Raw genomic sequence first — 25816 nt, forward strand, 5'->3', positions numbered from 1 at the left:
CTTTCCGCACTGTGAGGCATACTTAAAAGCCTTAATTTTTCTGAAATTACAGTATGCCTTATAGTCCAAAGCACTTTTTATATAAATTCCTTCTGGATGTGCTTATTCTGATGTTGAAGTGATTTTGAGAGGTAAAAATGTCAGTTTATTCTGTTTACGAGTTGCTGATGTCAGGGTTGGATGTCATTGTAAATACCCTAACATGGCCGGTGTGTAGCAGTGTCGGACTGTTTTTAGATGGAGTTATGTTAGGAGTTAGCGTGAAATTATAAAACATTTGTTTAAGCGTTATAAGTCTGTTTTTTTACAACAAGTTTGGGAGTTAAAGGTATAGTGAATAAGCTAACATGGCTAACATTTCATTCACTTACGTGATGAAATGCGTTTCTCCGCAACACAGCGCCACGTATAACACCCTCGCGGCGGAGGGATACAGAGCCCTCCGCCAAGAGGGATTCCCATTCAAAAATAACAAACAACAAACAAACGACAATACACCGGAAAAACAGTTCTGACAAAAAAAGACAACTACCAATACTAACACACAAAAACAGGAGGTAAGTAAATAAAAAAATAAATTAAAGGAACAGTGTGTGTGTGTTTGATGTAAGGTTAACTAGAGTGAATTCCATCCACTAGCTTGAACTAACCATCATGCATTCTGCTAATTATAGATACAGTATTTAGGGATACATTATCAGAGATTCATATAGATAGATAGGAAAGGCTAGAGACATATATTAACTATGCATTCATTATAATATTGATACTAGAAAAGTCAATAGCAGTAACCATCATGAAACTCACACTAGAAATAATCATCTTGTCATTATTACAAAAAAAAATTATAATAAATAAAAATAAAATTATTGAGAGTAATAACTCATAACTATGAAACACCTGCAAATGAGATGAATAGGGTTTGTAGAGAGAAAAAAGGCGGGGAGACAACACCCCATAGAGGCCAAGACAGTCACGTATTTGGTTCTCAGATGAAACTAGATTCCGTCTAACAAACGTACAGTTATTTCGTATTCATTTGTTTCGCCTAATACGCCTTATAGCTCGGTCTGCCTTATACATGACATCAATTTAAAAATAGACCATTTATTGGCGATGTGCCCCTTTTACTGAATCACTATGTTCTCATAATTTTTTTTTTAATGTATGTATGTATCATTGCAGCCATTGACTCTTCTTCTTTTTAACTTGGCATCAGCTCTGTCATTTTTGTCGATCTTACTGCTCATGTTGTGACCGGTAACTAGAACCGATTTAGTGCAATGATGTCAAAACTGTGGGAGCCAGATGCCGTAACACTCCGTCACAGTTCCCCTGCTGGGACACAAATGGCACAGCAATATTCCACGAGGCCCTGCATCACCAACAGCCTGTGTGTTTACCTGAAAGTGGCCTTTAGGATCTGTCCAGGGGTGCTCTCTCTGGTGTGGTTGTTGTATCCGTAGAAAAGGTCTCCGAAGACAGTCTGGTTAGCTGGGATGTCTGCTGCTTCGCCACAGTCTATCCCCTCAGTGCAGGCTTCAGACAGCGGCAGGCAGGACCTCCCATCAGGGCCGCGCTTGTAGTCCTCAATGCACCTAGGGTGACAAGGATTTTACTCATTGAACGTGATTTATCATTTTCCTTCATTCTTAAATATTTGTAGGGACTTAGCATTGCTTAACTGCTACTTATCTTCATTTGTTGCCTTGATCTGACTGCTGAAACCCATATACAGAATAAAACCAGAAAAGGGCTTCATCTGTTTTTGTCACGTGGCCATTTAAAGACTGTAGATTCATGCAACCATTGAGGTTTAAAAAATGGCTTAAAGTAAAACTCTTGGCTAAACCAGTTAGGTCTAATTACACTGCACATGTACTAATGTGAACCCAAACATTAAATCTTTAATGGCAAATCTATAAGCACTTACCACAAAGCAGCTTTGCGCCACACACTACATTTTTAATCAACTTATCCTGACATCATTACAGTTACTACAGTTCACATTATGTCAACTACTAAACACAACTTAACTTAAAACGACTAGAGGGCTCCAAACTCTTGTTGACACAAAAATACTCGACCAAATGATGCAACAAGGCCCCAAAATGATAAAAAGGGGGCATCTGTTCCACCACCATTTAAAATGGAGAATGTGTCTTATCCGTTTAGCCATTTATGTCTGCAGCTTTCCCTGTCACGACAAAGCATACGCGTGGAATTTATTTTTTCCCTCTTTCCCTGGAATAACAAACGAAGGGATCTATTCTGTTCTGTGACATTGTGCTCTAGAGGTAATGCTTCAGAATGCAGAAATCCTTTACATGCTCTACTTCTATTGTGCAGGATGACAAATTGTGCATGCCAGTCTTTTAATGTGATATGTGCAGCTAGAGCAAATAACTATCCAGTTCCTACCTACTGCCATTTTTTTCCCAGTTTTTCAACAAAACCTTTTTCTCTATCCTTTATACATTTTTCAGCTGAAAAACAGGTTTCTACTCACTGGAATTATTACTATTATTACTTAAATGGAGCAGCAACTCATTTAAAGATTATTCTGGGAACAATCATTTCTGTTGCATCAATTTTTGGCTGCTTTTATTGGAGCTCAACAAAAGTCAAGATGTCTTTGTGTGTTGATCTAAATATTATTTTTTTAAGGCATTAAGAAGATAAATTCTTTGCAGTGTCATTTTAACCCAATCATAACTTCTTATTTTCTTCTCTTAAGAGAAAAAGTAATTGTGTTTGCATAACAGGATTTTTAAACAGTGGCATATTTCTCCAAACAAATATCTATGGTAGCCTACAGGTTCTAATACAAAACAATATATTAATGCAATATTGAAACCACATAGTATAATTGAACTAGAACATCATTGGATATTGTTTTGCTTTTATTTATGAAAATGGTGTTCCAGTCAGGTTCTTGAAGAGTTACTCTTATTCATTTATGCATCTGAAAATTGTCAAATTGATTGACTTTTAATTATATTACTTCACTTGTTTAAAAAAAAAATGATAGGCTGATTCATGAATTTTTCCTAATGATACATAATTTTGTACATATTTTTAAGTTTTGATACTTGACCAATCTTTTTATGGAAATTCCTGAAACAGTGTTTTGTCTATTTTACTGATACAGTATTATTATAATTTTTTTTTATCATATCAATGACTTTTAAAAGTAACATAATCTGCATATATTTTGGATACTTTATTGCCATGTTGTTTTCTAAAATTTATTTTTTACAAAATAATTTAAGTAATTCATCTTTGTCATGTGCTTTCTATGAACCGGATATTGATAAATCATGTAATAAAATGGTTACAGTAGAACAGGGGTGGGATTATGTAAGTTCGATTCCTTCCACTCCCTTTCAAGCAATACTTAATTATATGTCTAATTATACTAAATAGGATTAGTTATTGTATGAATGTATAACTGATGATTGTGTTCTTTTTGTGTACTATTCCTATTTGATTGCTTGAAATAAACCATTTCAAACCAAAAATCCAACCAAATCTGATTTTTTAGTTGAGATCTGATTTCTACATGAGAAATAAATGTAACCCAGATGGGACTCATTCTACTCATCACTAATTTTGGTTTCCTGTAAAATATGTCAGTTAGGGTCTCTATTTTTTGGTTTTCTTATCTAACCCTCAGTTGAATTTTCTTCTGCACTTTGCTTCTTAATACTGACAGTGCATTTCCTACTGACTGGATGCTAACTGTTAGCTAACAGGATTTCCATCCATCCATCCATCCATCCATCCATCCATCCATCCATCCATCCATCCATCCATCCATCCATCCATCCTCCATATCCGCTGAATCCCTTTCAGGTTCTATCCCAGCTACGCAAGCACTTGGGGAAGGCAGGGAACACCCTGGACAGGTAGCTAACATTACCTGAATATCTATTAATGAGTTTCGACCTGTTGGTAAATATGTATAAATACATTTATTGATAATGTTAAGCTACGTTCATACCACCCTCAGCAACACTTGTTCAAGCAGCCACTTTTAATTAAAAGTCTATGCAAATCCACGTTAATGCCCATTTCGGGCTTCCGTTTTCTGGCTCTGTGTAGAAAATGCGCGGCCACTGAACGCACGTTGAAAGTGAAACCAGATCGAACTGTGTCCAATCAGGGATTTACATTTGGGGTGATGTGTGACGTTCCTATAAATTTACGGAAGTGCCACACGTTTGAAAACTGAGGTCAAGGAGGACAAATTAATAATTGAGGTTTGCGTCCAGCCGGATTATATGACACCAAGTCGTTTATATATCAGAACAGAACAGTGAAAGAAAAAGCCTGGAGAAATGTATTCAAGAGATTTGCACCGCTTTGACATTTTGCACCAAACCTCTTCCAACTGTAGGTGGCGGACATGCGCTAGACCAGAGGTGGGCACTGAGGGCCGCATTCCTGCATGTTTTCCAGCATACCCTGCTCTGGCATGTTCTAATTGGCTGGACACACCTGAACCAGGTAATCAGCCATGAGTAGGGCAAGATTATTGGCTGGACACACCTGAACCAGGTAATCAATCATGAGTAGGGCAAGACTATCTGGAAATCATGCAGACACACCGGCCCTCGAGGCCTGGAATTGCCCACCCCTGCGCTAGACAGTAGTTAAAGAAGAAGCCCATCCCTGCTTGTCCAGCGTAAACACCATGCGCTATATGCGTTACTGCTACAATTTTGTTTGGTTAAAATGCACCGTAGAAATAAACTGAAGTACTTGAACAAACTCATATTACACATTTACATTTTCTTACTTAAGCTCAAGCTTTGTCCCCTGGGTTCCATTCTCCTGTTTAGGAGTAAAACAAACCTAAGGCCAAAGAAGCACAGATGTGAACTGAAAGCAGGCAAAATAAGGGAGAGGAACTTGGGTATTGAGTGGGCTGATAAGAAGATAATTATTCAAGGTTTTTCAATCCAGAGACATTTTCCCATGAATGCCAAAATATCACAGGGCTAATGCCAATTTCTGATGGGAAGGATTAGCCACATTTGCATTATAAGAAGGGGTAACAATACAATGCTGTTGTTGGCATTAAATAAAGCGGCATTTTTATCACACTCTTGTAAATCTAGCATGAATTATGGCGCTGGAAAACAGGAGTGATGAAAAGATAACTATTAGAAAAAGGCTTTTAAAGAGAGAGGCTCTTGTTTCACATTCAAAAGTAATCGGATTGGCTTCGAAACCCACAAATCTCAACACGTCTTTAGTTTACTTTTTTGCTCTCTTTAACCTTCTGCAACTCGGCTTCTCGGCATGTCCCCTTAACCAAACGTAACAGAAAGAGCCGGTTACACTACACACCATGTTTGCTGACAACTCCAAGGTAACTCACTGAATTTTTCTCCATGAAGAAACTGTCAAATATAAAGAAAAAGAGTTTGAACTTGCCCTTCACACTCACGCATCTGTTCCATTTCTCTTCAACACATCATGATGACGAATGAATTTCTCACTCAACCCATATATTTTTCCCCGACAGAATTCCTAGGGGTATTTTCTATCCAATAATGACTTTCCTGTGCAGTGCTACCAAGACACTGATGCAATGTTTATGTGGCTTCTTAGTTTGAGGCTTGATTTGATTTTTTTTCCCTTTTTTTGTTCTCAACAAAGAAAGTATTTTGTTGATTTCTAGAGGGCTTTTGTTACTAATCGTTTTACAGACTGCTATCATTGTTTGTTAGTTTGTTTTTAATAATTCGTATCACATAGGTCAAAGGCTAAATATAAATGGGAACGCTTTAAAAATAGTTCAAAAAATGATTAAAGTGGGTCTTTTTAGAGCCTTTGTACCATAACGGACATAGATCATTAATCATAAACAATAATGTGACTAGAGATAGCAAAACAAGATGTTTTTCCCTTCTGGAACTCCAAAACTGTGAGGGAGAGCTCGACAATCGTCCACGGAGAGAGTTTCAATTATGGACTCAAAGATGAACTAACGTTAAGACTTGAATAATTCAGAATTGACACAGAGATGTCAATATGTTCTAAAGCGAAAACCTGGAGTGAAAAATATGTCAGATAAATGCTAGAGGCAGTTGTTCAAAAACTTTTGCAATTAAAATCGCAACAGTTATCTTATTTTTTAGAAAAGCAGCATTCTGTGAAAAAGGCTTTAGACCCCACCTACTTCATCTGTATTCTGCTTCAAAGGAGCCAGACATTCTCAATAATTCCTATTAATCTTTTTAAAAGTAGACTGGAGTACTGGCTATGCCTTCTGAAAGCTTTACAAAGTTTTTTTTATTGGATTTTTGTTTTTTGTTTTTTTCCATTTTAAGTCCAACAACCATCTACTATTTATTGGACTCCATTCACATTTATGCACAGGAACATGTGAATCACTCCTAAATAGAGAGTACGTCATTCACAAAAGGTAAATGAAACGTTTTGGAAGACTTTCTCAACCGTTTTTTAAAATGTGTTTTGTCTGCATTTTTTTCTGAAGATACCCTGATAATATTTGAAAAATTAAGATGTGATCTAAGCTTTGTATATAAATTAAACATTTGGGTAAAGACTGGCTTGGTGCCCAGATTTAATGTCTGCAATCGCAGATGAATGCTGAGCTGCAGAAGTGCATTTTAACCCAGGTTTACGGAAGCTAATGCCTCATTTTTCTTATTGTGCTACTCTGACACACATGTTACAAATGACTACCAGGCCTGAATGTGGTCTATGGGAGACTGGTGACAAGAAAATATAGATTCTGAGGACAGAGACACATAAAAAAATTATTAGTTAAAGCAGACATGTCCAAAGTCTGGCCCTTGTGGCATGCATTCGCACTTCCACCAGCACACAGGCTCTCTAAATTTCGAAATTGGCTAATTTCCTAACAAGGTGTTGTAATCCATCCATTGTGAAATACAAAAGAAGTGTCTGTGGTTTGTACTTTTGAATAAGATAACCACTTATTTCTTGTTCACATGATTTAAATCTGGAAGCTTACAGAGAGCATTTAATAAGGAATTATATGATTTATTATGTATGAACCCACATTTAATATTGCTGAAAGTTTTTTTTTTTTTTTCCAGACTCTTCATTTTTTTTCTGGTCTACAAATGAGAAATTTACAGTAAATTTGAGAAAAATGTATTTAGATGTATTTTTGTTTCGTGTGAAAAAACAAAAAGTATCCCATTGCAATAGAATTTCCATAAAATAGTAAATTGGCATTACATTTAATTTTTATGCTACGTTCACTCCGGGTTCAGCAAAGTGCGTTCAAGCAGCCACTTCCAACGACATTTGCGCGTTTCAGGCTTTCATTTTTCTAAATCTTTCATGTTCAACCATCACTTGGCAAGATTTTAGGTCCGTTTTTGGGCTCGACGTACAAAACGTGCGACTGTTGACCGCAAATCAAAAGTTTGAATCAGTTGACCAATCAGGGACTGGGATTTGGTAGTACGTATGGGTAACATCCTTTTCAAAACACGAAAGTGCTAACCGTTTGGTTGATCATGGAGGAGAAATATATAATCATTTTTTTGCCAAACCAGAATTATATGACTCCAAGTCTTTCATATATCAAATAAAGAAAGAAAAAGTCGCGGCAAGACTTGCAAGATTTGCACCACTTTGACATTTTGCACTCACTAACTCTGAGTACATGCGCTATAGTGTTGTGTAGCGACAGTCCAGTGTGGACACCGTTTTCTAAAAGCGCGTTCAAGAAATCATGTTTAGGGCATTTTTGAACTCCCATCACATTTCCGATGTGTACGTGGCATTAGGGTGTAACCCTTGTGCTATCCTTGGCAATTTAACATTGGGAGTTGGGTCATCTAGACCCACTAGACAGTGCACTGAACCTTTTTTCTTCAATGATTTGTGATCTTCACTGGTGTCCATGGATTACATGAAATCTTTCCACCTTTATCCACCTTTGTCATGGTAGGGATAACACGTCAATGCAAGGGTGGGGTCATCTAAGATTGCACAAGGGTTAAAGAATGCAGGCCGACTGGTTAACGCTCACACAGTTTCACCTCACAAAAACTTACCCTCTTACCAAAAAATTTAAAGGTTAAAGTAATATTACTTAAACACGTCTCGGTCTCTTATACCAAAGAGAGAATTAAAGACTATGATGTAGTTTTGAAAAACATTCTATGTTACTGAAGAGATGTAAAGTTACAGAACAGATGTTTTAAAAGACCTGAAGAAGTACGTAAACCCATTAGTCCACACTTTATGTTGACAGCAGCTATGGGAATTATTTCCCCAACTAATGAACGCGTTGCTTTAAACCGCTTGTTAATTAGCAAAATCCCCAGGTTATCTGACGAGGGCTGACAGGTTGCTAGGAAGACTTCTATATCTTTATCTTATCGTGTCTGACAGACTGTCAAGTTAATTATGACAGGACTGCATGTGCTAGTGCTATTAGATATAATGATTACATTAATTATGGATTAAACTGCTGAATGTGTGCTTTCTTACCCGCAGAACATCTGGATGTTGTAGAGCGTCGGGTCATCCTCTAGAGGGGCCAGCTGTTGGAGACACAGCTGCTCACATCCGCCATTAAAGCCATCCGAGCAGTCGATGCCAATGTGGTGGTCATAGCACCCGGTCCCATCCTTCATTGGACTCAGCCCTGGAGGGCACTGAGGGAGGAACAAGTGTTTTGAAATGACTGATGTTAGCAATTACAGGTTCTTCTTTCACTAAAGTCCACTTTCTGAAAGCTCTCTAAGCTGAAGGGAGGCAGCCACGTTAATATTAAGTCCTTCTGGGACGAGTAAACAGAGCCCAAAACATCTGTGCCTCAGTGTGCAAACAGCAAGTTTTCATTAGAGAAGCCTTTTTGGGTAATCAGTTCCCACCTTTTGAAGTCAGACAAGGGGACAGTTCTGTAATAAAACGATCATGTTATCAGCATGAAAAACAATTTAAGGTAGTGACCATAAGAAAAAAGTGTGCCAATAAAAAAGGTCAGAGAATAAAGAAGAAAAGAAAAAAACCAGAAGGCTTCATGTTAGTGTTTCACAGTGTTAGAGATTGATTCCTGATATCATTTAAACTGCTCCTGTGGTTTCTGAGTGTTTCGTCTCTGTCTGCACTGTGTTTAAACCTGTTTCGCACAGGTCTATCGAGTTTTAGATTAAAAAAAAATGTGAACGGCAGCCTGGCCGTGTAGACAGAACTCAACTCCTGGAGCAGAAATCAAATCTAAGACATGACCTTAAAAAGCCAGATCTCATGTGTCCACATGAAGGAGAAGACCTGGCTGTAGAAAACAAGATGGGGCCAAACATAATCGATCAAAAGCGGAAATTACACAACTTTAAAATGAAGCAGGAGTTTGAATATTTGATTTTTTATTCTGAATTAATAATAAGAAAGTCCAAAGATGATCTGGTTAAATAAACTCTTTTGTATTTTTTTTTTTTATTATTACAATCTTGAAACAGCAAATGTACAAAATCTACAAATCATAACAAAAACATACAGGAATAGGAAATAAAACACCAACAAAAAAGGATTTATGGAACCAGATGTCGCAAACTTTAATGATGAAATGCTACTTTATTCTCTAGAGGACTCATCGAGCTTGCAGTGGGATTTCTTGTCGCTTTACCCTTTGCCCCTAAATACAGCACATTTTAAAATTAATTTTCAAACCAAAATTATTCAGAAATGTAACACTTAAATAAAAGGAAAATGGAAACCCTTTCCAATTTGACATTTAAAAAGTTTTCAGAATTCTTAAGGCTTATAAATGTGAACAACCGTGGCAAATATGATCTCCAGTTTAAAAGAAAGTTTCAGTGAGGAAGATGGGCTTAAAATGGCGGCAAAGACAGTAATTGCTTTTATTGTCTGCTCAGAAGTGTAAAAAACATTTATTTAGGCTTAAAATGAAAAAAACTGTAACCGTTGGAGTTGCAAGTTAAAAAAACAGTTATTTTCGAGCGAAATGGGGGGCCTTCGAGTTCCGGTCAACAATGTCTGCTGCCAGGTCCTCTTGACATTAAGGCTTAATTCATTTTTTTAAATAAATTACAATGTTAAGTTTACACATGCTTTGTTATTTATTTGTGATACACCAGTGACATTCTGATCAGGTTAAAGTCTCTTCTAGATCAGTCGTTCCCAAAGATTTTTGCTTTGTGTGACATTGCATTGGATGTACTATGAGTGAAGTGTCTTCATCAGTCCCTTACCACTGATGAGGCCACTCGGATGAGCGTAAAAATATTTCCAGGAAGAAGATTTTAGGTCCAGTTGCCAAGACTCAACTTCAAGACATTGCTGTCTATGTGAAACACAAAGAAATGGCTCCTTCATGTATAATCTATGAGTGGCACGAGATGGAAAAGATGCCCGGATGCCAGATAAATGTTACTCCAGCAAATGTGGAAAAAAGTCATTTTTATTTTATGATATGAAAAACAAAACCCACATTGGTTCGTTCTGTAATAGTTGCCAAGTCCTTTAGGTCTTCCGGTACTGGCCTCTTAGTTGTTCCCAAGGTGAGGACCAAAACTTATGGTGAGGCTTCGTTCTGCCATTATGGTCCTCGCCTGTGGAACGGCCTTCCGGAGAGACTCAGGGCCACAGAGACAGTAGAGGTTTTTAAGAAGAGGCTCAAGACCCACCTTTTTAATTTAGCTTTTAGTTGATTTTAACTGCTAATTTATTCTATTAGTTTTAGTATAGGCTATTTTATTTATGTATTTATTTTAATTTTATGCATCTTATTTTCAATTTTATGTTTTTTTCTTTTTTATGTTTTTAATTTTAGCATCTTATGATTTTAGCCCCAGTGTTTCTTGAGGGGATCTTTTCCTCCAGGGATTGCCGGCTTGGTCAGCGGTTGTTGCTGCAGTTGTTGCCCTTGCTGGGGCGGCTGGGGTCTAATTTTACAGCTTTTGGCTGTGAGGGGGACCCCGGTGTTGTTCCGGTCTGGGTGGGCACTGTGGCGATGTTCCGGTGGCCGGGCTGGCTCCTGGTATGAAAGGATTCCCAGATACTGTTTCCTCACAGCAGAGCTAAGCCATACTTGTTTATTTATTTATTTATTTATTTATTTATTTATTCTTTTACAGTTACATAGTCATATTTCATTGTACGTGGGAGCCATGGGTCATGTGGTTTAATGGAGGGGAGTGGGAAGGGTGAAGGGTGGGTTGGGGTTTTCATTGTAATGTTGTGTGTTTACTGTTTTTAGTGTTAAAGCGCTTCGAGCTGCACAAAGTGCATGAGAAGCGCTATTTTATAAATAAAATAAAGTTTGATTTAGACAGTAGATGAAAAGATGGAGAAGGTCTCTGCTGATTTCTTGCCCGGATAACTACATGTTGGCACCTAAACCTGTGTTGCCCTTGATGTGCGTGTAGCTGTCAGTCTTGAAAAGCCCCAAAAATGCAGAAAAGAAAGATAAACTGTATTTTTAGCAAAATACTATTTTTGAAGGATTTTTAATTTTTTTTTAAGTTTTTGTTTTGCTTTTTTATTTTATTTGACCCAATTGTGTTTAGTTTTTGTATTTTTTAAGACCTATTTCTTCATTGTTTAGTGAATGCATTAATATATTTATTGCTGAGATTTTGCTACATTAAAAATATTTAAAATGTATAATTCTAGTCTTATTTTATTAGTCTAGAATTAAGAATAGTTGGACTGTTGTACCAATTAAAATAGGATATTTTTGGGGGCGCAGGGGTGTGTAAACTAGATTTGCATAAAACACGCTTTTTTTAGGACATAATTATCAGAGCAGTTTATATAAATATGAGTGTTTATTGGGGATGCAACATATCACTTTCTCCATGGTTTTGGGTTATGGTTTTGTTTCAGTTTGTTATATGACTTGTGTGTGATAAAACAACAAAGAAGTAAAAATGTAGAAATAGCTTCTTTTTTTAATTTGCTAATAAGCGAGTAACCTTTTAGTTAGCTTTTACTAAGCCTGGTTTAATGAAATAAAAAATTGAATAATACATCTTTCTTAATTTTAGCACAACACGGGAAATACTTACTTTCAACGCCAATTCAATTCAGTGGTGAAAAATATGGTTTTAAACTGAGAACTGAGGCAACCATTCTGTTTTTAGCTAAGTTCAAGATTGCATTTTGTCTTTAAAAAGCAGGACATCACAACTTATTTTAAGAAATCTTCCCAAGACAAATTCTTTAGTGCAGATGGACGATTTTTCCACCTGTCACAAGATAAAAACATCTTGTATTGTTCTTTTTTTTTAACTCGGACATATTTTTTAGTGTGGAGACTAAAGCGAAAGCAGAAGGATGGCTTCGTTAGCTACCTCAATACCTGATAATGTTTTGCAAATATGTGCAAAATAAGATTAGCCAGAGAAAAAAAATACAATTGCTTTGCACAACGCTACTTTGTGTGATTAAAACAAATGTTATTGCTAATTCCCTTTTACAGACTGTTGGCATTTCATGCCAACTCACTTGAAAGTGGAAGCAGTAAATGCTTTTGCAGTCAGAAACAGCAGGCCACTCTGCATGAGCAGCCGCTGACTTGTTGTCATGTAAATTCTGGCTCCTGTTGGGTTACTTGGGTTTCGGCACTTCACCACAACTATCCATTTGTAAAAAGTCGCTGTACAGAATGGGGCCACATGGTGAATGAGTGATGTCTGGTCCTGCTTCCTTGATAAACTGTTATTGATTTTGTCACCCTCAAAGAGAACATGGTGATAAATGATTTATTACTGGTAACGCAAAGAGCACATGAGAAATTGAATTCTCGAACACATCTGTGGCACAGTCTTTAAATCACTGGAACTTACTGAAGTCAGAGTGAATATGTGGTTCAGGCAGAAGCGAATGCGTATTGATGAGTCGCTGCAGAGCAGCTTGATAACCACAGATTGCTTTGGTTATTGACCGCCATAATAGGCTTCCGACAAGCCGGAAAAGTGATAACTCTGGGCTATTGTCCAGTTATTTCTAGGACAATAATCATTAGGAATATGTGGCAGCTGAAGTCTTTGCTGTGCATTGTTATCACTTTAGAGTTTCACAGGGTCGGTCGATAATCCTGGGTGAATCATACGTAATCCTCTGCATAAAACCACTCCTCTTCCAAACAGTCCCCGGAGCCCATAAACTTTGATCAGAACAGCTCATTCACTTCTTTGTTGTGTTTGGAAAAGGTCTTTGGTTATTTTAGATGGAAATCATTTAATGATGCAACATGATTCATAAGAGAATAAGAGGAGGGAGATTTTACCAAAAGACTGAAATAGAACAGAGGAAAAAGGAGCTTTTAGGCAAATCAATTCCTCGTACAACAGAAATGCAGTGTCTCTGTGTTTTCTTTTATTACATCTGTTATTACATTCTTAGCTTCAAGCAAATTTTGTTTGTAAAAATATTCTAAAATAGTCTAGACAAGGCACAGACCTTGCCTACTAACATGACAAAACTTCATTTATCTTTGATATATTTACTTTAGCAACGTCTTTGTTGTTTCGTGTAAGTGCTGTGGCGGTAGAATTGTAAAGAACTTAAATGATGTAAGAAAAGAGTTGTTTTTTTTTAAAAATATATTTGGAACTTCTCTCTTAACTTTTTTTTTTACAGCCTTTAACACCGGAGTGGTCACTGGCCACACCTAAAAACCTCACGCCTTTTTGACGGTTAACACGATCAACGAGAATCAGCCAATTCTGACGAAAAGAAAAGTAGCTTATCATACTGGCTTTGCACCGATTTGGAACACATTACTAACGTAAAGTGTTGCATAATGGGGCAATCTCTGTTTCTCTATGACAAAATCAGCTCACTTTTGATAGACGTTGATAGAAAAAAAATGTCTTCAGAAATTGTTTGTAGCTGTGAGGTAGATGCCACAATCAACCTGCTTCGCTCCATTATGATGCATGGACTTGCTGACAGTTAGATCCATGCATGTCTTCGTTTTCCAAGCTGGCATTTTAGCTGGTGTAAAGGATGACGGGGTGTGAAGGTGGGCTGACTGTGCAGTGATAAGCCCACCCACAATTTAGAGATGATCTTCCAATGAACTACTGCCACCCTGCAGAAATTATGTCCTAAAAGATAAGTTTGTTTGTTTGAGCTAAAAATAGGATAATCATAGCTAAAAGACCACCGGAAACGCTTTGTCAAGACATCAAAAGCCGATCGGGGTGGGACTGTAAAGGGTTAAAGCCCTACTTTTCTAAAGTTTAACTGTATTCTGACTTAAAAAACGTGGAATTTTTGCCATTATAAAAGGTCAACTGGGTGGCTTATAATTCATCAGCAATTATACATTTTTCATATCACCTAATTGTGATTGAAACACGCAGCTATTCAAGTAAAAGAACCCCATCTAATTGTTTGGCATTTGTAGTTTATGGCTGAATCTAAGTGGAGCGAGCGGGTTTCCTCACAAAGTAATGTGCAGGTCACTGGATAATGATCATCCACTGACACTAACAAGAGTCTTAGAAGGGAAAGTAAATCAACCATTGATCTTGTATCATTTAATAATAGGACAGTGAGTGAAAGTCCTGTCTTCTCCACTGTGGAAGAAGCTAGCTCTACATAGTTTTTTTTGTTGTTTTTTTTTTTTTTTTTCAGAAGGGCCCCTTGAACCTCCATGGCATTTAATCCTGTTTCCTAATGGAGATAAATTCCTGCTGTGCTTTGTGGGCTTAAGGGAATCAGGCCTGTGGTGTTGTGTAACGGCAACAAATCCCTGTGAGATGAGTTGGATAAGCCATTCACTTCAAATTTGTCTGACAGGTAGATCAATAGGGAGGAACAATTAAAGAGAATTTACAAGATAAGGTCAAGCATTTCAAAGAAATACTAATTCTTGAAGAGTTTCACATAAAAAATGATTGTTTTTTTTGGCAAATGTTTCTACGAAATACCTAATTAAACTTAGATCAGTTAATCCAACTAGTGGACTGCAGCCCCCACATTTTACTTTTTAGCATACACCGGTGTGAGGATCGGTGTTTTAGGTTTATCGACTAGTTTTTCACTTCAATTATTGCTTCTCCTTTGTTAATTGTCATTTAAAGGAATGGTTTCCTTTTGTCTCATTTCATGTTTGTTGCCTTGGTCTTTGTTCTGTTTGCGTTGAGTAAAGACTGAAGGTTTGAAATCTTGGAGGTAAAAGCCACTTTTTAGTGTATTTAAAAGTGTCAGGTTGGGAGGGCTGGTGGGCATGAAGGACCCAAAATGCAGAGACACACAGTTCCAGGGAAAGTGGTTTTTTAAACTAAAAAAAAGTGCTGCAGAGCAAGGAAACAAAACTAAGTGGGTAAAACAGGAAAACATGGCAGAAGACAGTCAGGGAAGAGGCGGTAATGGACCAGCACAAGAGGAAGGCAGAGACAAAGACAGACACACAGACAGCACTGACAAGAAACAGGTGACAACGATCAAGAGAGATTGGAACCAGGAAACTCAAAACCCTGACATAACAGTAAACCTTTCAAAATAAAACAGGAGACAGAACCCAAACCATGACAAAAAGTCTGGTGTCTCCCATGTTTAGGTCCTACAAAGGACTTTTTCTGTTTTCCCATCATGGACTTGGCAGGAGAGTCTTTCTTATGACCTGCCATTTTTGTCCAAACTTAAGTTCAGGGCAAACAGCCAATTACCCATCTACCTGTTGCAAGCAGGATGAAGGAATGCTTATCTTCCTTCCAGAAGAATCAAATGAGAATCTTTGGACACCACTTATCCTGTCTGTCCATCTTAAATTGGGACAGTTACACAATATTTAGAATAAAAACTATACCATGAGATAATTTTAAATAGATCACAACAATGATTTATCTCTTTTTTTACTGTTCTGCATAAAGTCTTTTATTTCTGTGTGTGTAAATGTTGAACTGACAAAAAAGTAAAAAACTAAACCATAGGTTCACCTTCAAAAGGAAAATTATTTATATTTATAAAAGATTTGCACTGTTTTCAGCCATCTTGTCTGTGTTTATTTTTAGTGTACAAAGCGGTTATTTTAGCTGGTTTATATTATTTTTTATTAAGTTTAATTAAAGGACACATTCTAATCAAACTTTTAGAATTTTTCAACCTTCTAATCTCTTTGTATTTCATCTTTTTTGATCCAATGATAATTCATTTTATTTTATAACAAGCACGTTTTGCAAAAATGTTCTGTATTCTTTTCCAACCTGCACTAATGCTTATAGTCCAGTTTACCTTCTTTTTAACAACAATGGCTTCCATCTCTTATATAATTATTTATTTTTAACATTTTTTTTTTTTAACTTTTCTTACTTAAACACACTGTTTACACTCCAACCTACATGTTTATATTATGAATGCCGGTCTACTGTTTTACTGCGAGGACTATGGTGACGGCTTTTAATCTCATTGTACACGTGGACAGTGACAATAAAGGCCTTCTTTCTATCCATCTGGTAACTTGATAAAATTACATTCATAGGTTTATGTATTGGTGAACATAAAGTAAAAAAAAGCAGAATAATAATCTGTTTAGTGGGATATAAGTACGAAAATATAGATTTTATAGAGGTTATTGTTTCACTCTGCAGTTAAAAGAGGTTTTATATAAAAACATTTTTTTATTTAAAATATCTATCCTTTTTGACAAGATAAGCGCTATGTGGCATGGGTCATTTCTCAGTTTTTCTCATGGGGTTTCAAACTCACAGAAAAGTATGTAGATAAATAAAAATAAAGTATATGTTATGAGACCTACCTTCTCTCTCAGACAGATCACTTTTTCTGGTTAAAGATTTTAACACAAAAAAGTTAAAGTCGATTCATTACAACAAGCTTAAACTCATATTTCAAATTAAAAATAAGAACTGTCGTCTTTAAAGAAATAATAGTCTTCAATGTGCAGCAAAAACAATTTGCAGCAAACATCCACCACAAACATTTCTTTTAAAAAGAAGCCATTATTTTTACTCTTCTTGAAGAAGTCTACTGAAGTCACATTTAAAACTAATGAGATAAGTGTTGATTTTCTCAGCTTTTCTGAAGTCTTTCTCTTTCTTCTGAGAAGTCGGTCTGACAAAACTGTTCGAGGATGCTAAACTATAGTTAAAAGCAGCTCATTAACTGCAATTGGATGTCGAAAAAATATTAATTGATGTTCTTTTTTTAACGCATTTCTATAAGTTGTACCAACAGGATGAACCTTTACATCCAGTTACGTTTCGGTGAACTGGCATCATTTTATATTTTAAAATCAACGCTTTGAGCTCATAAATTCACCATATTTTCCACATTATAAGGGGCATTTGAAAGCTTGTTGGTGTATTATTAAAATATTTTAGGAAGTTCAATTCCAGAAACCGCCATGGTTAAGGGTCTAAACACCCAGAGTACCGGGTAGATTTTTTTTTCTTAAGGAGAGACTTTACTGCAGTGACTTTACCAAATGTAATCATTTATTACCTCTATTGTCCAAAGGCAAAATTTTTAAGACAATTATTAAGACAAATTATTATCTCTACTTGGCTTTTTTTTTTCCAAAGTTGAATATAAAACAAAAAAAAGAAAAGCATTAACTTCTGTGTTTTTGATGCAAGACGCAGAAATGTGCTATTAAGTTAAACAAGACAGACTTTATTTATGTGAAATATGTGCCCTTACCCTTGCTCTAGTAGCTAGGAATTTAATATATACATTTAAAAAAAGATCTTGATATCAGGAAGAAGGGTTTTATGTAAAGTATTTTGTTTTTACTATTTCATTTTATTTTTTGAAGGCTGGAGGCAAATTTTGGAGGGGAGTCTTCACCTTGTACCCATAAGTGACGAGGCTATTTCAAAGAATTTATTTTAATAATCTGTTGAGTCTATAATCCTTCCAATGATCGCAGGAATTAGGCTTTAAAAAATCTTGTAGATTGTTTTGTATGTATGTGTACTTTGTTAGTCTATACTTTTAGTGATTTTGTCAGTAAGTTTTGGCAAAATTATTTATTTTTAGCCCTCACATAAGTAATTTATTTAGATAAAAATGTTTAAAAACCACAGGAACAAAATATCCTTGAAATACCAAATATTTAATCTTAACAACTATATTAAAAATGATGCATAAATGCTTAAAGTTAAAAAATTTGAGCATAGTGTTACGACGGGGGATGAGGGAGTACCCAGGCGCAGAGAGTAGGAGGAGGCAGAAGGTTCCAGGAACAGGCTTTAATAACCTAAACAAAAAACTACAAACCAAAACCACTGCTGAACAGGCTAGAAAACCTCGAAGCTTGAGACACTTGAAAAGGAGGGACATCAAGCTATGGAGCAGCACAAGAGGAAGGGAAAGACAGGACTGAAATACATACAGAACAGACAAAACACAGGTGGAAACAATCGGGACAGATGGGGACCAAAAGTAAAACTCAAAACAACAACATAACAGGAAACCTTTCAAAATAAAACAGGAAACTGAATTTAAAACCAGACAGAACAAAAAGGGAAGCCAAACACAAAAGCAAAGAAACTAAAACCATAACACAAAGGGACCCAAAAACAATTAGATAACATTATTTTACTTTTTTTTTTTATTCATATTAAATGCTCAACAACAATACTTTTTAAAGTGAAAAAAAAGATAGTTGCATTACAATTATGACAATAAATTGAACGATTTTTTTGTTCTGAGGTCAGATGTTCAGCAGTTCCTGGTGAACTTCCATCACAGAGGAGTGTCACGCTTTGTGTGTTTTTTTGTTTTTGTTGCTGTTTATGCCCTTATTCACATATATTCAATCCTTTCCCTAAAGATGTTTTTATCACAAAATCAACAGCATAAAATTTCTATTCAAAAGTACACTTATGAGATGTTTTTAGTATATATGTCTTCTCAAGAGCCAGAAAATTCAGAATATTCCTGAATTCTCTTTAAAATAAATTTTCCTAACCTTTTAAGTCTAAACATGCATTCCTAGGAAGCAGATAAAGTAGTGACGATATATAGATTTTCATTGCCATCCTTATTGGAACTATATTTTCGTTATATCTCTGGCAGGTATTGACTACAGTCAACACTGCTTACTGTCCTGATATGTCATCCACTTTAAGATTGCTTTCTGCTGCCTCAGGGAGAAGACTGGCAATAAACCGCTTCAGCCAGCAGCAAAGAGTTCCATATGGTCTTCTCAGGCCAGGGATTAACTTCACAATATCTCAGTACTTCCTGGTAGAGCAATGATTTGGACAGACGAGTGAGGACTCCTTCAGTCTGGAGCTTACAGCCTCAAGTGCACCAGTTTGTAACAGGAAGTTCGTTTTTGATCTTTCTCATTATTCCTATGTCTTCTTTCTGAAGTTCAGGGTTGTAAAGCCATCACTACAACCTTTCTTTTCTTGTTTTACATCACAACCACCTCTGCTCAGTTAAACCCCTTAGTTTGCGTTTACTAGTTTCAGAAAACCTCAAGGTTAATATTTGCCTCATTTCATTTGAATATCTCGCCTTAACCATGGAATTTAAACTCATACTGGACTGCTCCTGCAAACCAGTTAGTCACCTGATTTTGACACTACATGCAAGCTTTTTCCGCTAGCATCTTACCCCCAACTTTTAGGTGCGCAACTAGATCCAGGATCTTAGACCTCAGAACTGCCCTTCTAGGTGAAAACGGGCTGTCTGTGGGTGCAAAATGGGCAAACTTGTAAGGGGGATGACATATTAAAGCAGTAGACCACTGGGTGAGACTGTAGGGAGAAAATGTTCATGCACAGTTTTTTTCTGCGAGCATGCTGCAGGCGTCAGGGCGTAACAAACTATAACAAGTGTAAGTAAGGATAAAGAAGGTGAGACGCAGGCACATCGGGGAGATTTTTTCAATCCTGCACACTGTGCAAGGAGCCTGTTAGTGCTAGTCAAGTGAAAAGTGGCCGCTCCTTGCACCCATGTGCAGTTTTTGGACACGGCCAGTAAGGAGCCAGTACGCGCAGCTAACTAATAGAGTGCTGCGTAAAGGCCATCATTTGACGCCGTTACCCACACTTCATAAGTGTGTGTAACTTCCATTATCCTTACAAATACTTCACAATACATTTACCACAACAGTCGTACGTTCCATTTTTATGGTGTCCTGTAAGGTGGCAATACGAGGCTCAAGGGTATACTGCAAGAAACACCTGTGCTTCTGATAGATGTACCCGCTGCTCTCTATGACCCCCCTAAGGGCCTAGACAACTGAAAAACCTGCAGCACCCGTACGGATCAACTCCCGTATGGAGGTGCTTATGTGTGGCCATGATCAACGTTTTCGGGATTTCCCAAAACTTCAGCAAAAGCTCTCAAGGTTCTTTTACAAAGAACTTTCTGGTCTTAAAATAGCTTACATTTCCTATATTGGTCAGTTTTCATCACAGCTGAAGGTATTTAATAATGATTATAGCTGATGATAGCCTAGATTGCTACTTTCCTTTGGGCTGATTTTCTCAAAACCTACCTCAGTCTCTGAAGCCATGGAAAAAGGTTGCCTTTTTCCATGGCTTCTTGATGGTTGCTATTTGCTTGTGGAACATTGAGGTCCTTGTGAGTGTCCTCCACATCAGACATGTTGCCTTCTGGTAGTTCAATTCCCTCACTTCTCCAAGTTTGTCTCTCCTTGTAACCATCCCTTCACACATTTCAAGTCTGAATGTCATCCCAGTGTCATTGCTGTCCATCCCATCAGTGTGAGTTACAGAATCAATGTCTCTCGCTGAAGGAAAATAGAGGGCATTGATACATGTATCAACACATTCAAACAGTAACAACCTCCACTGTTTTTTTCTGGGATTACATATTAAGTGCTCAGCTAAACTCATCACTCCATCTCGGTTGCAATCTGTTCCTGTAACTTTTTTTTTTCAACGTTTTGTTGTGGAGACAAGTGACAAGATGGAACTAATTAATCTCAGCCCCATCCTGTGATTATTACACTTTTGCCGCCGTGCGTGTCACATGCTGCTTCCCCCCAGGAGTCCAATACATCACTGAGCCAGAGCGAGTCGGTCAGTATGCACAATTCGCCGTCAACTGACGTTCTCATACGTGAAGATATTAAACGCAGACAAGACAGCAACTGGCAGCACGGAGTCGGACAAGGTGTTAATTGATTAGGGTAAAATGACGTCGCTGGGGCCCAGCCAGTTTAGCAACCTGATTAGACGGATGAAAGGCTCATTTATAAGCTCGACAGTCACAAGATAATTACTAAAACCCACATTAATATATGGAGCGGTGGCGGAAAGCAGCTCTGTGCTATGATGGACAGTGGTATGATGCATGTTAGTGTGGGAGAGAATCTATAATTTTGTTAACAAAAGTAGATTTTTTTTTTTTCGTTCAAAAAATGTACATGGAACATGCATAAACACCTATCAATAAACAAAAAATATATAATTGTTTCATTGAACTATGGAAGACAGACTACAAACAGTTTTAAGCTAATATGATTTATTTTATCATTAACTGTGGGATACATTTTAAGACAGCTTTAAATAAACAAAAGTCCAGGGCAAATTCACGCCGCCTCTTTAATTCAATTTGTGCTAGCAACCTCTGTGTAATTAGCATCGTAATTAAACAAGGCAGCAACTGTATGGCATGCGACTGACTTCCAAACATGAAAGCAAGCTCTAGAATACAAATTAGAGGCGGGCTTAAGTTAGATGTTAAAAAGCTGTCCATGTAAAGTAATGAAGCAATGAGATAAAAAAGTTAAGCCTAAGATATTAAACCAACTCTAAGATACTTGTGTGTTGGAATAATGCTCCATGTTGTGTCCATTATCAGAAATAATTGGACGACATGAAAGAGTGAACCGTCCAACGTGAGGCAAAGGATGGTTGCTTCTGCAAAGTCCATTAATTTATGATAATGGACATCCCGCTTATACCAAGGCGAAAGAAATATCAAATCAAATATTAGTACTTTATCTTTGTTATTTCTTAGGTTTTTCATAAGAAGTGGACAATTAGATATGCAATTGTCAAAGTAACGGCTACCGAGTTTGCCCCAACCATGCTCTGGATTCAGGCGATGTGACCGGAACTTCTTTCTTGGTTGTCCAATATTGGTTTTTAAAAGGCAAACCTGTGGCCAATCAGAATCAATCACTGAAATAATGGGTCTCTTTTAAAAAAAAAGTTTTATCATTTATTGAAGTTGTTAGTGGGAGTAGAGGTTCAGCAGAGGTGGTGGATATCTGCAATTTTTGTTCATTGTTACTGATCACTTAATTATAGTATAATCTAGTAAACTCATGATATTGGAGTCAAATTTAAGTTGATTTGAAATTCAGAACAACGTGAAAACCATTTATCACCATTTAACCTTTTTTTTTATTGTTCTAAATTGTGTTTACTTGGATTTTTAAAATGTGTTTGAACTTTGATTTGAACACTTTTCAAATACTCAACATGAATGATGATTATATTAATTATAATACCCTTGAACCATTTTGAAGATTTTAATCTGCTACGGTTTTAATCTGTCATTGTTCATTTTTGTGCCAATGTTTGTTTAAAAACTACAACTGTTGCCAAATATTCTCAGCTAATTACACAGAACTGTCACTTGATATCCACATGCAATAGAAATGTTTCAACTTTATCTTTTGCCATATTGCCAAACCACTCATTTCTGTATTCAAAGCATGCGGTAGTCGTCTTAACTCCAGAAAGGGTACTATTTTTCCATTCAGCTTTCTGAGATGTCAGATGATCTCACGAGGGTTTAATTGTGCTGTAGTGACAGCATGGCTGCTATCAACTCAAAAAACACAATCTGTGACTTCACCTGAGGAGAGACACTCTCCTGCATACTGTTTCTCAGATGAGAAGCTCTACCATCACGCCAAGCTGTGCCGGTCCTTCAAGAGCTTCAGCATGAAACCAAGGGAAAACCTATTTATGCACAAAGTGAAACTTTTTTCGCGCAATCTCCCCAGCCAGAAAATCAGAACTTTAGCGCTTTGAAGTGGCACTGCTAACCACCACAGCACCATGCAGTTCCATCACAATTCATATCCGGATAATAAGCACAATGAATTAGGTCCAACAGTGGAGGTGGAAGAAAGGTCGTTCAGAGGGTAAAAGCTTCAACTGAAAGAAAACACTTTCAAAAGTGCAAGTCACAAGCTGTTCTGTCCTCAAATTACATCATATCTGGGGTGTTCAATGTAGAAGTTCAAATGGTTCAAATTAATTCACAGTTTTGTCAGATTTAGCCAACTTTTCTCACATTTACTGAATTTTTATCACACTAAAAAAGTACTGCAATGAACAGAGTAATGTGTTAGTAAAAGCATGCAGATTGAATGGTAAACATGAATTAAGACATGAAGATTAAACATGAATACTTAGCATGCATATATACCTTAATGTAAAAATTAAAGAGTAAAAATTGGATTTAAAATGATAAATACACAACTGTATGTAAATCTTAATGAACTACAGTGTTCCCTGCTCAATCGCAGGAATTGTGTTCTAAAAACAATCTGCAATGGCAAAACAATGGTAAGTAGTTGGCTTTATTTTTAGGTAAAGGACAATGGCAGATGAGGTGTCCATTATCCAAAATTAACAGGCAACGCGGAAGCCAAGGACGGTTGCTTTTGTGAAGTCTGTTAGTCCATGGTCACTTACAAAATAAATAAATCTCCAATCAATTTTGTGTACTTTCTTTGTGGTTTTTTTTTTTTTTTTTTGGTTCAAATAGATTTTTGAAAAAGCTGACTATTTGATACACGGTGTGGTGTGCTGCAATGACAAACCACTTACACAAGTGTCCATCAAATGTGGGATATATCAAGGGGATGCTCTGTCCCCACTGCTGTTCTGCATAGGTCTGAACCCCCTCAGCCAAATAATCAACAAGACTGGCTATGGATACCGACTCAGAAATGAGGCCACCATCAGTCACCTCCTCTACATGGATGGCATCATGCTATATTCTAAGAATGACATTGACTCCCTGATCCACATCACCAGGATCTACAGTACTGACATTGGGATGTCATTCGGGCTCGAGAAATGCAACCGGATGGTGACAAAGAGAGGCAAGATAGTCCACACAGGAGGAACAATAGCAGACATTGAGGACAGTTACAAGTACCTTGGAATTCCGCAGGCAAATGGCAACCTGGAGCAGGCAACAAGGAAAGCTGCAACAGCTAAATACCTCCAACGAGTAAGGCAAGTCCTGAGAAGCCAGCTCAATGACAAGAACCAGACCCGGAAAATAAACAGCTACGCACTGCCAGTTATCAGATACCCTGCAGGAATAATAAGATGGCCAAAGGAAGAGATACAGACCATGGATGTTTTGGCACAATAAAACATCCAAGATCCAATGGAGAATAGAGGATGCGGTGCTGGAAGACCCTCATGGGAGAACAAACCCCTGCATGGGATGTACCACCGGACCATAACTGAAGTGGCTGATACACTGTCAGAAAAAAGGGTACGGTTGGGGTACGTTTGTGAACACTTAGGGTACAAATGGTGAATTTGTACCCTAAGTGAGTCATAATTACACCTTAAGGGAACTCATATGTACCATTTAAGGATAAAAAAGGTACAAATATGTTTCAAACCATCAGAGGGCCCATATTTGGACCCTTTATTCCACAAACAAAGGTACAATCACTTGTGTGACAAAAGTAATAATTCAAAGTGTATGAAACGTCACCCAAAATCATTTAATACGTTGTTGGTTATTTATTTAAATAACCAAATATATTTAAGAGACCACACATCTTTTATGACTAGTTCTGAACAGTACACAAGCAAATTATATTTTATTGATTGTGCAGAGCATCAAGATAATAACTTTTAAACATGTATTAGTGTGAGCCTGTTTTTTTTTTACTTATATATAAGTAAAAATATACTTATAGTTAATTTAGAGCAAAAGCACAATGTAGACAAAATTATTTGATGTTTTTCACCTTATATGGTGTACTTTAACTTGGCCTAAGTTCAATTTAAATTTCTAGTTTTTGAGCTGTTAATTTAAGTTATTTTTTTTCTAATCATGCATTCTCATAAAAAAGTAAATTTCTCTGTTACTACGATACATTAAGTGTACATATTAGTACCTTTTAGCTTTTGTACCTACACAGGAAAAATGAGAGAGTACTTTTTTCGGAGTTACCATCAGTAATTTTTATTTAAGTAGGTGTAAAAACGTAGAGGAAATATGTTGGAGTAAACCAGCGAGACCACGCCCACTCTACTTTCTCAAGTTTCGTTTCTTCCGCCATTTTGTTATCCCGCAGCGGCCGGAGGAAGATAGAGGCTGTGACTGAGGTAAGTCTGCTAATTGCTCAAGAATAAGTTGGAAACTTGTTTTAAGCGGGTTCGGTTATTTTATCTGTAAGGAATAACTTTTGTGTAGAGGAATGCTGCTATTCCACCGTGTATGTGCCTGTGAGGAGATTGCAAACTACGAGCAGGAGTTTGCTAACGGTTAGCCTCAGCCGTTTGAAGTTCAGCTAAATGCAGCCATTAAATAAATTAAGCTGTTGTTTTTATTGGTGTTGTACCGCATTCCGTTAAATACATTGAAATATATACATTTTTTCACAAGATAATTCTGTCGCCGTTTTACCGATGTATGTACGCTGTCGTTGATGCACCGGTTGTTGTTGCCTACCCCCCCCCCCCCCCTTTTTTTTCTTTCTGTCTTTCTTAGTAAGGAAGCCAGCTACTTTTGAAACGACCAGCTCCATAATTCCTACTGATATTTATCAGGTCCGTCGAATTCAATGCGTTAATCATTTTAATCTGTAATGTGTAGGAGT

The 25816-nt window shown here is 37.0% G+C and overlaps 1 protein-coding gene across 6 annotated transcripts in view; it reads right to left on the reverse strand.

The window, feature by feature from the left end:
- The window catches only part of astn1 (astrotactin 1), a 339194-nt gene that overhangs the window by 181674 nt on the left and 131704 nt on the right, over window positions 1–25816 (reverse strand). For all 6 annotated transcript variants that reach the window (XM_011486590.3, XM_011486589.3, XM_020710964.2 and 3 more), the window contains 2 exons: window positions 8509–8675; window positions 1404–1598 (listed from right to left, as the gene is read on the reverse strand). In XM_011486590.3, the coding sequence (XP_011484892.1) occupies window positions 1404–1598; window positions 8509–8675 (362 nt within the window). The remainder of the gene's footprint in view (window positions 1–1403; window positions 1599–8508; window positions 8676–25816) is intronic.

This window comes from Oryzias latipes, chromosome 17 (genome assembly GCF_002234675.1).
Source record: "Oryzias latipes chromosome 17, ASM223467v1".
NCBI lineage: Eukaryota > Metazoa > Chordata > Actinopteri > Beloniformes > Adrianichthyidae > Oryzias > Oryzias latipes.